We start from the raw sequence: 16,211 nt of genomic DNA, 5'->3' as shown, positions 1-16,211 counted from the left end.
CTGCAAAAGCCTTCCCCAACTTTCCCTCTTTTCACCTATTTAATTTGTATGGTATTATTTTGAACTTTACTTCTGGGTAACTCTTAAAAAAGATAATCTATATTATCAATATTAATGTGGAGCTAAAAAAATTTAATACTTCTTTTTTGTTTTGATGCCATTGTGGGTTAGTTCTTGCCAAGTCAGTTAAGTTGTTAATATTATTTTATTTTATTTATGTTATGTTAACATAATTCTACACACACACACACACACACGAAAAAAGTGTGGTGATGCACTGTCACTAAAAAGTACATGTAACTAATAAGAGGCGCCATAAGCCCCATATCCAAATAGACTTCCAGGTGTTATAAAGCAGAGACAGACTACCAGTAACTATACCAGGTGTGTAACAAAGGACAGAGAAACCTGCACATACTCAAAATATCCTGAGGTGAGGTAGGGGGTCCTACCCAGTGCCCCTAGACGGCTTTCCAATCCCTTTTATTTCCATGAAAATTAAATTTCCTAGGAATATCTCAATTGGCATAGTTGGTTGTACACCCACATATACTGGTGGCCTTACTCAGTTAGGAATGCCTTTCTCTGTGAGAGCTATAGTATTATATTTTCTATGGCTGAACAGCTGGTAGTGACTGGCCTAGAAAACTGACTGACTTCTCTTGTCCAGATGTACTATCTCCCACTCTTGATCCTTCTCATTCTACATGCAATACACATTTCAAACTCATCCCAATCCTGACAGGTAAAAAAGGGCCCTGGAATTTCTGGTAGATTTCACTATGCATTTCCAAAATCACTGATGGAAACTCTTCCCATAAGAATTACATTTCAGACGAGAACCAAGATGGCGGCATAGGTTAATGCCGGAGTTTGCTGCTTTGAACAACTACTTCAAAAGTGAAACCAAAAAACGGAAGGGACATCACCCAGAACCACAGGAACGCTGGCTGAGTGGAAGTCCTACAACTAGGAGGAAAGAGAAATGCATACGGACACTCAGAGAAGGCGCAGTGCTGAAGTCAAATTCTGAGGTGCGGAGTGCGCAAGCGGGCTGGCGGCGGAGGGCGCGGTTGGCGTTTTCAATCGGGAGGGAGTCGCAGACTCTGAGCTCCAGATCCGGGCGAGTCTTTAGGGACCCAGACTCAAACGGGAGAAGCGGGACTGTCTTGGCTTCGGTCAGAGCGAGTGCAGCTTTCTCTCTGAGCTTTGCAGTGGGTGCTGGGACTCAGAGAGGCAGAGCCCCTGGGGACAGGACTGAGAGCCGCCATAACTGCTCTCTCCGGCCCACCCTGTTGATCCTGTTCGACCCGCCCGCCCAAGCCCTGCACAGAGGCTTTTGCCGGATAGCCTCAGGCAAAGGCTAGATTAGCACCTCCCTAGAGGACAGAAGTTCTCTCACTGCTGACACAGCTGATTCTCATAGCCACTTGGCCTGGAGGTCAAACCCTCCCTGGAATTAGCTACAACAATCAAGATTTAACTATAAGACTGCGAACAAAGACCACTAGGGGGTGCACCAAGAAAGCATAACAAAATGCGGAGACAAAGAAACAGGACAAAATTGTCAATGGAAGATATAGAGTTCAGAACCACACTTTTAAGGTCTCTCAAGAACTGTTTAGAAGCCGCCGATAAACTTAATGAGATCTACAAGAAAACTAATAAGACCCTCGATCTTATATTGGGGAACCAACTAGAAATTAAGCATACACGGACTGAAATAACGAATATTATACAGACTCCCGACAGCAGACCAGAGGAGCGCAAGAATCAAGTCAATGATTTGAAATGCGAGGAAGCAAAAAACACCCAACCGGAAAAGCAAAATGAAAAAAGAATCCAAAAATGCGAGCATAGTATAAGGAGCCTCTGGGACAGCTTCAAGCGTACCAACATCAGAATTATAGGGGTGCCAGAAGATGAGAGAGAGCAAGATATTGAAAACCTATTTGAAGAAATAATGACAGAAAACTTCCCCCACCTGGTGAAAGAAATGGACTTACAGGTCCAAGAAGCGCGGAGAACCCCAAACAAAAGGAATCCAAAGAGGACCACACCAAGACACATCATAATTAAAATGCCAAGAGCAAAAGATAAAGAGAGAATCTTAAAAACAGCAAGAGAAAGAAACTCAGTTACCTACAAGGGAATACCCATACGACTGTCAGCTGATTTCTCAACAGAAACTTTGCAGGCCAGAAGGGAGTGGCAAGAAATATTCAAAGTGATGAATACCAAGAACCTACAACCAAGATTACTTTATCCAGCAAAGCTATCATTCAGAATTGAAGGTCAGATAAAGAGCTTCACAGATAAGGGAAAGCTAAAGGAGTTCATCACCACCAAACCAGGATTATATGAAATGCTGAAAGGTATCCTTTAAGAAGAGGAAGAGGAAGTAAAAGATAAAGATACTAATTATGAACAACAAATATGCATCTATCAACAAGTGAATCTAAGAATCAAGTGAATAAATAATCTGATGAACAGAATGAACTGGTGATTATAATAGAATCAGGGACATAGAAAGGGAATGGACTGACTATTCCTGGGGGGGAAAGGGGTGTGGGAGATGCGGGAAGAGACTGGACAAAAATCGTGCACCTATGGATGAGGACAGTGGGTGGGGAGTGAGGGCGGAGGGTGGGGCGGGAACTGGGAGGAGGGGAGTTATGGGGGGGAAAAAAAAGAGGAACAAATGTAATAATCTGAACAATAAAGATTTAATTAAAAAAAAAAAGAATTACATTTCACAATTCTCAAAGTACTTTAACATTCATTATCTTACTCAATATTCCTCACAATTATCTCAGACTTATTTACCTAATGGTTATCTCTAAACTTCCTTTGAGGCATAGAAAAGTGAAGTGTGTTACAGTAGAAAGAACATGAATTCTGAAGTCAGAAATCCATGGAGCTGGGTTCAGGTCCTTGAAAATCACTTAACTTCTTTGAATGATGGGTTATTATGATGTTTAACATATTTTATGACCTACATTCTTTTCCACGGAAAGTTCTAATAAAACTGGCTGTACAGTATACTGCAATTATTGACTATGTGAATGTAAATGAATTCATCCCTAAGGCAGGCTTCCATGTTTCTACATATCAGGTGCTATATAATTGCTACTGATTTGAATGAAGAAAAGTTATGGGGAAAGAGGGGGGATCCTCTTATTTGATGAAACCTTTTACTGAGGAAAATATTTGGTTTATCACTACCTGGGTATTATGATAAAAGAGAGATCATAAAAGCACTTTCCAAATCTTGTGAATTACCATTCCTACCCCTAAGTAGCAACATACAAAAACTACCAGAAAATCCCCTTACCTAACATAGTCATCATGCCCAGAAGTTCAACTTGTGCTGAGACTAAATAAGGGGTAACATTAAGCATGTACTGTGACCATTGAGAATATAAACATAGAAAAAATACAACCCTTATCTTCAATAGTTAGGTCACAGTGTAATTCCTTTCTAAGGGAACTGAGAGTGCCTCCATTCTACACTAGTTAGGCCATCGCTGATGTGCAGAGTTCACTCTAGGCACAACACTGTAAGTTGAAATGGATCAAGAAGAGAGTCCAAGCTGACGAGGAGCTTATAAACGATCCAATCTCGGAAATATCTAAAGAAAAAAGATCTGGAGGAACAAGAGTATCAAGAGCTATCTAAAAAGGTTTCATATGAAACAAGAAACAAATTTGAGCCCTGGCTGGGTGTTTTTCTGAGCACTAAAAGTTTGCCGGTTGGATTTCAGGTCAGGGCACATGCCTGGGTTGCCAGCTCCATCCGCAGTAGGGGGCATACAGGAGGTAGTGGATCAATGTTTCACTCTCAAATCTGTGTTTCTCTTTCTTTCTCTCCCTTCCTAACAATCAATAAAAAATCAAAAGAGCTCTAGCTGGTTTTGGCTCAGTGGACAGAACATCAGCCTGAGGGCTGAAGGGTCCCGGGTTTGATTCCAGTCAAGGGCACATGCCCAGATGGTGGGCTCAATCCCCAGTGGGGAGCATGCAGGAGGCAGCTAATCAATCGGTGATATTCTCTCTCTCTCTCTCTCTCTCTCCGTTCTTTTCAATAAAAATATATTTAAAAAAATTAAAAGACAAAAACAAAATTTGAGCTAATGGAAAGATACTGGGGGAAAGCAGATTTCAGCTCAAAATAAAAAAAGAAAAAGAATATTTTTAGCCATTAAGGCTATCATAAGCAGAAGGAAGGTGCTCCTTTGAGAGGTTATAATCTCCCTGGCTCTGGAAGAATTTGAGGGATAGATGAGGTTTGTTTTTTTTAAAAATATATATTTTATTGATTTTTTACAGAGAAGAAGGGAGAGGGATAGAGAGTTAGAAACATCGATGAGAGAGATCGATCAGCTGCCTCCTGCATGCCCCCCACCGGGGATGTGCCCGCAACCAAGGCACATGCCCTTGACTGGAACCGAACCTGGGACCCCCTCAGTCCGCAGGCCGACGCTCTATCCACTGAGACAAACCAGTTCGGCAGATGAGGTTTTTTTAGGGGATGGTCTTAAGGTGAGTCCTGAGTTAGGTGGGAGATTGAATTTGATGACTTCTGACCCTGAGATTCCAACATTCTATGGCTTTTTACCTTCCTGAAATCTCATATTTAATATTAATTAAAACTGGCTGAATCTTAACCAAAATAACTTCTAGATGGGATATAACATAGTAAAGGGTGACGCTGAAATCTTTACATATTGGGAAGATGTTAAGCTCATGTTGGTAGATAGAAGTTTTCCAAAATTGTAATTTTTGCCTGAAAGTTTAAATTTATCACTCACAACAAATGTTTATAGGTTGTCTTCCTTGAAGTGCCCAGCTCACTTAATTTTGGAGAAAGTGTCTGCCAAATATCCAAGTCAGTTGTTTTTTTAAGTAAAGATGATGTTCCATGAAAAAAAAGTGGCACTTTAGCTTGCAAATGCCAACTCAAATAATCAATGGTGGTTGCCAGAGGGAAGGGAGTGGGGGTGAAGGGGGTCCTAATATATGATGACAGAGAAGATTTGATTTTGGATGGTGGGCACATGGTGCAATATACAGATCTTGTAACATAGAAACCCACAACTGAAACCTATAAGTTCCACCCCAATAAATTTAATAAATATATTTTAAAAAATAATCAAACAAGTTCTTTTTCGAGACAATCGTTACACTTGGATATGTGAAAGATAAAACTGAACTCCAGAGGTTAAAAGACTTGCCAAAGAACACATAGCCAACGCTAGGATTTGAATCTGGATTTTTTGGTCTCCAAAGTCCATGCTCTTTCCACTATATTACCCTGAAAGCAATTACAAAACAAGAACATATCCTCGAGTAAAGAAAGGAAGATAAAGAACCAAACATGTCTAATTTATAATAATGAAGGACATCAGGGTATTGCTGATTTCTAGGTTTCTCCAATAATCCTTAGTTAGGAATTTTAGTTGTCCAAAAGAATTCATTATCAGCTCTCTCCTCTCTGCAGCATGAATACTGTATATGGAACTGGAAACAGATTCATAAAATGTAAGTAAGCCCAGCGTGTGTGTGTGTGTGTGTGTGTGTGTGTGTGTGTGTGTGTGTGTATGTATCTGCACAACATAGAACATAAACCACGGAAAGGAAAAAAAGAACATGGGGAAACCCATTTAGTTTATCAGTTTCTGGCCTGGGATCTTGTTTTCATTCACAGCAGTGTATCATTGGTCTTGGCATAGTAATTTAGAGGATGTGTTCTTTATTAGCTTTGCTCAACTTGGCTGGGTTTAGCTATGTGCTGCCAGCTGGGCTGATGCCAAGGCTGAAACTCCATTCCCTTAAATTCCAGCTCATTTAATAAAGCATGGGTTGCCTTCTGCTCCTATCTAACTCAGTTAACACTTGCAGTTCTCTACATCTAGCTCCTTCTTTCCCTCTTGACCCTTATTCCTATGGCATGAATAGAGCATCTCTGCAATTATAAAGACATTTCGTGTTTTCCTGGGGTTTTCTTAGGCTGATAAATCTATACAGACTGGGGAAAAACAGAAGGATAATAAAACCATGCATGATGGGGCCATAAGCCAACTTCAAAAACCTCAAATTACTGAAACTCAAAGGAGTGACTGACTTTAGCTGTCTAGGGCAATAGCTAAGAGGATTCAAGAGCAATTTTAGCAAGTGGAGGGCTATGTCTTCTCAGATGCCTAAGCTACTCAGGGAGGTGGCATGAAAGCACATTGTGAGGAAGCACCTGCTAATCAGCCACAGTCAAATGAACACAGTCAGCTTTCTGTAGTATAAGACAATGAATCTTAAAATCTTACCAACTCCTGCCTTTTTGCCAAATCACCCACCCTTATAATCTTGTTTTTCTTTGCTTTAAGGGTTTGCCAAGTTTCCCTCATCTTCTTGATATACATGAATATTTGTTTTGTATTTCTTCTAGTCATTATTGATATACAGAAATTCTCATTTGTAACTGTATCTAGAGACCCAGTGCATGAATTCATGCACCAGTGGGGTCCCTCGGCCTGGCCTGCGGGATCATGCCAAAACCAGCTCTCCGACATCCCCCGAGGGGTCCCGTATTGCGAGAGGGCACAGGCCAGGCAGGGGGACCCCACTGGTGCATGATTGGGGCCGGGGAGGGACGTGGGAGGTTGGCCAGCCAGAGAGGGACTGCAGGAGGGCTCCAGGGCGTGTCCAGCCCGTTTTGCTCAGTCCCAATTGGCTGGACTCCAGCAGCAAGCTAACCTACAGGTCAGAGTGTCTGCCCCCTGGTGGTCAGTGCACATCAGAGCAAGCGGTTGAGTGGCCTTACCATATCATTAGCATATTACACTTTGATTGGCTGAACTGACGACCGAACGACCGGACACTTGGCATATTAGGCTTTTATTATATAGGATATTTCCTAAAAAATTATACACTTATTTAAAATGGAGGACTTTGCAAGTTGATGTGTATTGGTACTGGCGTAAAGTTGGTGTTATAATAAGAGCTTGTCAAAGAAAACTACATGGATCTAAGTATTCCCAAGAAAGCAGCAGGTGTGGTAGGTCAAATATATGAACTGCCTAAGTTACTCCTCGCTATTCCAGGAAGTTTGAGAGATGCCAACTGTTTTGTTACACATGCCAAAAAATTGCTACCATTCTCAGGTATCTGTGGTTAGTGAAGGCAGGAAAGAGAACTGTAAACCCTAAAAGGTCAGCTTAGGAAAGCTGGAAGGGAGGCATGGAACAGGATTTTTCTGTCCCTTGGGAAGATATAATTAGAATCAGTAAGAGAACCCAGATTGCCTGTTTCATAATCTAGTGCCACTCATTTTAATTTCTCATATTCCTATTTCTATTTGTGTACAACAAGCATACAATATGAAGAAAACCAGTTATGGGAGTTCTGGTTCACTGTACAAACCTCATCTCATATAGTTTTCCTGACCAAAATAGAGTACTTAAAATGCCTCTGTGTGGGTAGTTCCCTTTTCCTAGGACAGTGGTCGGCAAACTCATTAGTCAACAAAGCCAAATATCAACAGTACTTCTTCAAAATAGACTCGCCCAGGCCGAAAACCGACTTCTGTGCATGGGCCACGAAGTTTCAATTGCACTGTATGTGCATGCCCGCGTAGTATTTTGTGGAAGAGCCACACTCAGGGGGCCAAAGAGCCGCATGTGGCTCGCAAACCATAGTTTGCCGACCACGGTCCTAGGATGTCTAGGCATCCTAATTCAGATAAAACTAACATATAGTAGACATCCACTATGTGCTACATGGTGCTATGCATTTGTACACCCATTTTTTATTTAAATCACTCAATCCATCTGGAAGGGAGGCACTTCTTTATCACTTACACTGAGCCTAACACTGCTAACACAAGGTTGCACTACAATTGTTGGATAGATGAATAAAGGCCCGAGTTTCCAGGTGTGGTTAGAGTACAAGGCCAGAACGGAAATAAGGACAGAGATAGTAGTGTGTGTGTATGTGGGGGGAGGGGGGGGGGCTGGAACTAATATATCTGAGAGGGTAAAAGGAAAAGTAGCCAAGTGGCTGCCCTTGTTAAAGCACCAAAGAATTTATTTCACTTATTTCCCAATGTGCCCACACTTTTTTTCACATGGTCAGTGAAACACATCTTCTCAGGAGACAAGAGGGGAATATTGGGTGCCAGAGTTTCCTGTAGACAGGACACTGTCCTGCTCACTGTCGCCTAGTAGAAAAAGCAGTTGGGTGGAAGGGAAGGGGACAGTCCAGGTGTAGAGGTGCACAAATGTTTAGTGACAGAGAGGTGGGTGAATGTGGGCTTGGAAATGAGCCTCTCTGATATGAGTGCCCCTTGCCACTCTTATTTTTGGCTACAAGGTTTCCATCATTTCAAAAATAAAGCATTAGTTTAAATAATTTAACCTGTTATTAAAACTGCAGTAGCATTCTCACTTTTATAATTAAGTGAATATTAGCTTTAGGTGATAATGAATAGAAATGAAATCAGAAAATATAGCATGGTATATTTCACTTAGCAATTATTATTGAATAACCATGTCCCAAATGCTAGGAATATAAATATGAAGTTAGTAAACTAGTTTTATTTAATAAGGATGCAGGTAGAAATAAATCCTAACTTCCTAGACATAGCAGAAAGAAGAATTTTAGCTCCCATATTAATGCTTATATTGAAAAACTAACATTATTTTACATGTTACAGTGGTAGCTACTTGCTAAGTAAATAGTTGTGATGGGTATTAAAATAAACTTTAAGAACTCACATTTTGGCTTCTTTATTCAAAGAATATGTCCCTCAATCTTATCCATGTCACTACAATGCCACTGCCTCTATTCTCTTTCTCACCTGGAATACTAGAACAGCCTGTTAACTCAGATCTCTGCCTTCAGCTTCTGGAAGCCACCCATCATTTCACTGCTACAAGAATGGTTCTTCTAAAACACAAATTTGACCTGCAAGTCCACTAATTAAAGCCCATTCAATGCCTCTCATTGTTCTTGGGGTCAAGACCTAGATCCTTAAAATGATATACAGGGAAGCTGTGCATTTCCTGTGCCTTCCTCCCCAGGCTTATCTCTTTCCACTCCCCTCCTTACACCCTACAAGCTAGTCATTTAAACTTTTTTGAGTTCTTCAACTGCATTTAAAAAAAAACCTCAGGCCTCCACTCATCTGTTCTCTCTGCTAGCTAGAACTTTCTTTCCCTCTCCGTTCTTCAGGTTTCAGTTTAGATACTTCATTTGGAAGCCTTCCCTAACCTTCAGCTTCCAATCCTTCAATTTAGGTTTAGGGGCCCTTTTGAACTTTATTACCATAAAGTTGCAATTCTCTGTCTAGATGCTCACAAAACTGTAAACTCTAAAGGCAGAATCCCCATCAAATGATCCAATGACCAGCCCTTAGTCGTGACTTATTAGAACTTGACTTGTTAGAACTTGAATGGCTGGCTGGCTGAGGAAAATCAGACAGTCCATCAGTTAACCTACGTGCTGGAACCTACAGGTTAGCCCTGGTTGTGTTATTCTAGCCTCTACCTTTGTTTTTTCTTGCGTAGATTTGGATTATGGTTTAACTAACCCTCTTCCTGACCCAGAATCCCAAAGTGTTAAAGTGTGTGTGTTTTTTATGTAGTTTTACAATAGGAAGAGACCATCCATAATATAAAGGAAACACATTTTATATGTTTCATCACAGGAAAAAAAGGAAGAGACATTCTGACATTTGTTTTTAAGCATCAAATTCTTAACTCTCCAGACCAGGGTAATAATCCTGCACATCAACCACAGCCATGAGTCAGATTTTGTTTTCTCTCTGTACAATGCCACAGGTAAAAAGGGTAGACTGAAGGGTAAACGAGGCCTGGCTGACCATTTACTCTAACAGGTATGCTCAGCACTTCTATTGGATTCCTACATTTGTGACAGCATATAGAAAGCAGCCAGACCAAGCTCACACTATATAAAGTCACAAAAGTCTGATGTATAATCCAGAATGCGATAGATTTATAATAAAAATATAAGTATGAAGTAGCTTGCATCTCATGTTCTCTTACTGTTGTAAAATTACTTAGGAAGCTAAACTAAAATATGAAACTGGCTTGCCCAGCTTGAAATCAGAGCAAGGGATGTTAAGTGGATTATTATGAGAGCTAAAGGCCTAATTAGCATTAATGACTATGCCAAATGCACTGAACTTTGTATTTGGTTTCTTAAATTTAAAAAGTAATGCATAGCTCTGTTTTCAATTTGAAGTCACAGAAACAAAAAGTGATGAGTTAAGAAAATAAAAAAGGTTCTGCCTTTTATAACTAAACTAGAGGCCTGGTGCACAAAAATTTGTGCACTCGGGGGGGAGGGGGGGGGGTCCCTCAGCCTGGCCTGTGCCCTCTCGCAGTCTAGGACCCCTTGGGAGATTAACGCCCTGCTGGCTTAGGCCTGCTCCTGGGTGGCAGAGGGCAGGTCCAATCCCTAGGTGCAGCCCCTGGTCGGGCTCAGAGCAGGGCCGATTGGGGAGTTGGGGCGCTGCCCCGTCATGCACAGAGCAGGGCGGATTGGGAGGTTGCGATGCCACCCTCAGTCACACTCAGGGTAGGACCGATTGGGGGGTTGGGGCACCACCCCGTCACACTCAAGGCAGGGTTGATGGGGAGGTTGCGGTGCCACCCCCTGTCACGCACAGAGCAGGGCCAATCCAGGGGTTGGGGAGCTCCGTCCTGTCATTCACAGAGTAGGGCCGATAGGGGAGTTGGGGTACAGCCCCCTGTCACACACAGAGCAGGGCCGATCAGGGGGTGGGGGTGCTGCCACTCTCACACTCGGGGCAGAGCCGATGGGGAGGTTATGGCTCTACCCCGTCACACACAGAGCAGGGCCCGTGGGGGGGCGGGTTGGGGCGCCGCACCCTGTCACACACAGAGCCGCAGGGCGATCAGGGGGTTGGGGAGCTCCCCCCGTATCAGGCACAGAGCAGGGCGGATAGGGAGGTTGTGGCCCCGCCCCCTGTCACACACAGAGCCGCAGGGTGATCAGGGGGTTTGGGCGCTGCCCCCTGTCACGCTGATCCCGGTGCTGGGAGGCCTTGTGGCTCCGCTGATCCCGGCGCTGGGAGGCATATTACCCTTTTACTATATAGGATAGAGGCCTGGTACATGGGTGGGGCTGGCTGGTTTGCCCTGAAGGGTGTCCTGGATCAGGGTGGGGGTCCCCACTGGGGTGCCTGGCCAGCCTGGGTGAGGGGATTATGGCTGTTTACAGCTGGTCACACACCCTTCAGGGTGGGGGTCCCCACTGGGGTGCCTGGCCAGTCTGGGTGAGGGGCTGAGGGCTGAAGCTCCCAACTGCTCCTTTTTTTCTTTTTTTTTTTAATTCTAGGCCAGCTTTAGCTCTGGCTCCAGCTCTGAGGCCTCTGCTGCTGAAAGCACGTATCTGGTTTGCTTGGGTTCTATAATTGAAACAATGTATAACTCCAGCTCTGAGATCCCAGCTCGCTGAAAGCAGGTTTCTGGGGTTTTGTTTAGCTTCTATATTTGTTGTTACAATGTTTCAAACTGCAAGCTCAGAGGCCGGCAAGGCAGGCGGGGTTCCTTGGAGTCCTCCATCACTGAAGCAAGCAAACCTCATGTTCGCTTCCAGCTGCCTGGCTGCCGGCCGCCATCTTGGCTGGCAGTTAATTTGCATATCTCCCTGATTAGCCAATGGGAAAGGTAGCGGTCGTACGCTAATTACCATGTTTCTCTTTTATTCGATAGGATACCCTGGATTAGTTGCAAACTTGGTATTTGCTATCCATCAAGGTTGGCTTGGCCCCAGGAGTTTAGGAGCTAAAAAGGATCTGGCTTAGCAAAGGAGAAACAGCTGGCATGCAGGAGTCCTCTTAGCGGGGCAGAGCCCTCTATGGATAGAGGGCAGAACTAGGTGGTAGATAAGGTGAGGGATCTGAAATCAAGTAGGAGATGGTCACAGGTGTCACTGTTACTCATCCCCAAGATCAGAAAACTATACAGCATTACAGAGGTGGAGGAGCCCTTAGGGATCATCTAGTTCAGGGGTAGGGGACCTTTTTTCTATCAAGGGCCATTTGGATATTTATAACATTATTTGATTAATATAACTCACTTAAATTTATGTTGCTATGAAAAAAGCTCCTAGATTTATTGAATTTCGAGTCCCGCCTGGGGTTGCCTTGGCAGGGCCAGACCAAATGATTTTGCAGGCCTTATACGGCCTTAGTGCAGACTGGACATTACCCACCCGATCTAGTTCAACCTCTCACATTTTGGAATCATTTGCTCTAATCCTAGTTGGGATTAGACCCAAGTTCAATGCTCTGACACTGCTTCTTTCTTATTTCATATCAGAAATCTGGAAGCCAAAATCCAGTCTCAAATGAAGCTTTAAGGAGAGCCCAGAGGAGAATGGGGAGAGTAGAAGAGAGATGTGTGAAGGCAATATGGCTCAAAGTGACGGCCCTGACAGCTGGTCCTACTGAAAGATCTCCAAAGCCTGCCCCTCTAGACTGGGATATCAACAAAATCAAGTCACTTAATCCTCTGAACTTTGCTTTTCTCATAAATAAAATATATCTGAAAATAATTATTTCTAGTTCAGAATTACCAGGAAGATAACATGAAATAACGTGTTTAAAAGAATATTAAATGTTGGTATTTTTTCCTACTTACTGCAAGCAAGAAACAATCTCATTACTTTCCATTTTTTTCACATTTACACACTAATGACCAGAAGGTAAAAAAGAAGGAAGTGACGGTACGACTAGAGAGAGAACAGGCTTACACATACAAAAAACATCTTGTTTTGTGAAATGAATTGAGTAACCACATTTTTTCCACATTGTATCACTTGCTCCTTAGCCAGGACACTGAGATGGCTGAAGTTCTGCTATTTCTGAAAGTTACATTACAGAACCTACTGAGGGTCTGGGGTGGAGAAGGAGGGAGTGTTGGAGGAAACAACCTGGCACTGGAATGATGACTGAAGGACATGGTATGAAAATGCCAATTGGAAGGTCTTTCTCTACCTTCTGAGCCTGGTCATCTCTGTTAAAAATCTAAGGTCTCCAGAGATACACAGAATTGGAGAGGAAAACAGTCAGCAAATTCCTCTGGAGGCAGCAACCACATAGTGAGTCATGTTGCTTATCAGCATGGTGTGTAGTCAGAAAGGAATGCATGTCCAGCAATTCTTGGACACAAAGACTCAGCTCTTCTGGCTCCTGAGAACTGCCTAACTGCTGTAAGAGATTTATTGATCAACATAACAGAGTTCTCTAGGCAAGAAAGAAAATAAACCTAACTGAATATAGCCCGGATCAATAAGGCTTATCCTGTTTTAGTCTCAAGTAAACAAAAATGGCTCCACTACCACTTCCAAGGCACTTCTCTTCTTGCTGCTTCCACGCCTACTTTCATTTGACATTTTATTCCTATTGCTAATTACTCTCAGGTAGACTTTGTGTTTTTTGTTTGTTTGTTTTTTTTTACCTCTGCCTACGGTGAGGTTTAGTGGTGGAGAAACACTAACCATGAGAGATCTAGGTAATCTCCATCATCAATTTGGGTCCTGATTTCAAGAGCTCAAAGATGGGCCTTTACCTTTAGTGCCAGGAGGCTGTAGGTTGTCTCCAGTCAAGGAACACCAGCCTACAGGGAAGATGTCCCGGGAGTCGAAGCGGCACCAGTAGTCAAAGGCCCCTCGCCACCCATCAAAAGTGACAAGCACCTCTGAGCCCCGCACCTCCCCTATAGTGGCTGGGCAAATGAAATGAGGGTTCTTCCTGTCCACAGCTTCTAGCTTCATTCCCATTTTGAAGAAGTTGTGGGAAGGCGATGGTGGTTCCTAGATGAGAAACAGAAATATATAGACCTAGACACAAAGAGAGAGGCTATGTACGCCAAAAGGCTGCTACCTCATTTGGATGATTAAAAAGGGACTGCTATGTAAGATTTAAAATGAAGATTTAGTCTTCCTTTAAATGAATTTCAAAAAATACCAAATATTTGTAACCCTAACACTGTGACATTTTGCTTCAGTATTTTTTAAGAAAGTAAAATGTAACAGGTAAAGTTGAACCCCCTTTTGTGCCCTTCCCCTATCACACTCCCCATGCATGTACATATCTATTTACATATTTTAAATTTTATATAAATGGTATTAACTGTACATATTCTATAAGTTGTTGTTTTGTTCAACATGTTTTTGAAATTTATCCAGTTCATTTTAACTGCTAATAAACCAAGATATTATATGTATATATCACAATTTATTTATTCTTTTGATGGACATTTAAGGTTTTTCCAGCTGTTCAAAAGGTTTTTAAAAAAATATATTTTCTTATTTTTATTGATTTCAGAGAGGAAGGGAGAGGGAGAGATAGAAACATCAATGATGAGAGAGAATCATTGATTGGCTGCCTCTTGCACACCCACTACTGGGGATCAAGCCCAAAACCCAGGCATGTGCCCTTAACTGGATCGAACCTGGGACCCTTCAGTCTGCAGACTGATGCTCTATCCATTGAGCCAAACCAGCCAGGCTGTTCAAAAGTTTTAATGACCATTCTTGCACTTGTTCCTTTGTACACATGTGGGAAGGTTTCTTTAGGATATATAACTAGGAGTAAAACTGCATTATAGGATAAATATACACGTCTTCTACTTTATTAAATATTGCTAAATTGCCTTCCAAAGTGGTTTTAACATTGTATATTCTCTCTAGCAGTCTTCTCTTCTCTCCTCTTCTCTCTCTCTCTCTCTCTCTCTCTCTCTCTCTCTCTCATGCTAATTCACAATGTTATTGCTTAAAGTTCACAAAGAAGTGTTGTACATTCTATTCTGTTACCTTGGCTTTACTGTTTGATCCTACACCAATAACAGTCTCATTAAATGGATATCTAGAAGAAAAAATTCCCCATATTTTGTCATTCTTCAATATTGTTTTGGCTATTCTTTCTCCTTGCTCTTTTTATGTTTAGTTTTTAACTTTTATTGTTGACACTATTGCAGATGTCTCCCATTTGCCCCCTCTTTGCTCTCTGGCCCTCACCACATTGTTGTCTGTGTCCGTGGGCTATGCACATACCAGTTGTACCGGTTAATAATTCGGATTTTGTAATCAAAGAAAACATAATAATTTCAAGAGAAACATCAAAAGTGCTTTATTCAAAGTAATGTCCATCGCTAGCTACACATTTCTGTATCTTTCAGGTAATTTGTGGATACCGTCCCAATAGAACTTTTCTTGTTTTGAGGCAAATCATTCAGAGACCCAATTTTCCACTTCTTTGTACGTTTTGAAGTACTGCTCAGAAAGTGCGTGTGCCATCGATCAGAATAAGTGGTAATCTGAAGGAGAACGTCTGGTGAATACAGTGGATGGGTTAATACTTCCCAGGCAAGATCTTTTAACATGTCTTTAACTGGTTTTGAAGTGTGTGAATGTGCGTCATCATGAAGCAAAATTACTTTGCTGTGTCTTCTGGAACATTCTGGTGGTTTCACGATCAAAGTGTGGTTCAAATTGATTATTTGTTGTCGGTAGCGATCAGTATTAACAGTTTCACCTGGTTTTAGAAGCTCATAATACCACACCTTCCTGATCCCACCAAACACAGACACTGTCTTCTTTCCGAAGCGATTTGGCCTTGCAGTCGATGTTGATGGTTGACCTGGATCAAGCCATGATTTTGTGCATTTGGGATTCTCAAAATAAATCCACTTTTCATTGCCAGTCACAATTGGATGCAAAAAAGATTTTCTTTTGTGCCGTTGAAGCAACATTTTACTGATGACTTTTCAGTTTTCCATTTGTCTTTTATTCAGTTGATGTGGCACCCATTTTCCTTCTTTTAAAATCTTTCTCATTGCTTGTAAATGATCGGAAATTGTTTGCTGAGCAACATTTAATCTTTCTGCAAGTTGTTTTTGAGTTTGACATGCATCTTCATCCAATAATGCTTGTAATTGTTGGTCTTCAAAATTTTTTGGTTGACCTGGACGTTCTTTGTCTTTCACATTGAAATCGTCACTTTTAAAGCATTTAAACCAGCGTTCACAAGTATCTTGAGATGGAGCATGTTCACTATAAGCTTCCTGAAGTATACGATAACTTTCAGCAGCACTTTTCTTTAAAATAAAGTAATGAATTATAACTTCCCACAAATGCTCTTTTTTTTTTGGCATGAAATTCGACAT

At 42.0% G+C, this 16,211-nt stretch overlaps 1 protein-coding gene across 17 annotated transcripts in view; it reads right to left on the bottom strand.

Annotated features, from left to right (window-relative positions):
• SCMH1 (Scm polycomb group protein homolog 1) overlaps positions 1 to 16,211 on the bottom strand; it is a 146,333-nt gene that overhangs the window by 38,471 nt on the left and 91,651 nt on the right. For 15 of the 17 annotated variants that reach the window (XM_036347224.1, XM_036347231.1, XM_036347237.1 and 12 more), the window contains one exon: positions 13,614 to 13,857. The exons of the other annotated variants lie outside the window; for them this stretch is intronic. In XM_036347224.1, coding sequence (XP_036203117.1) covers positions 13,614 to 13,857 — 244 coding nt within the window. The remainder of the gene's footprint in view (positions 1 to 13,613; positions 13,858 to 16,211) is intronic. 17 annotated transcript variants of the gene reach the window in all.

The sequence above is a fragment of the Myotis myotis genome, unplaced genomic scaffold, assembly GCF_014108235.1.
Source record: "Myotis myotis isolate mMyoMyo1 unplaced genomic scaffold, mMyoMyo1.p scaffold_m19_p_2, whole genome shotgun sequence".
Taxonomy (NCBI): domain Eukaryota; kingdom Metazoa; phylum Chordata; class Mammalia; order Chiroptera; family Vespertilionidae; genus Myotis; species Myotis myotis.
The sequence above is the reverse complement of the archived record's forward strand: the minus strand, read 5'-3'. Positions and strand labels throughout refer to the sequence as shown.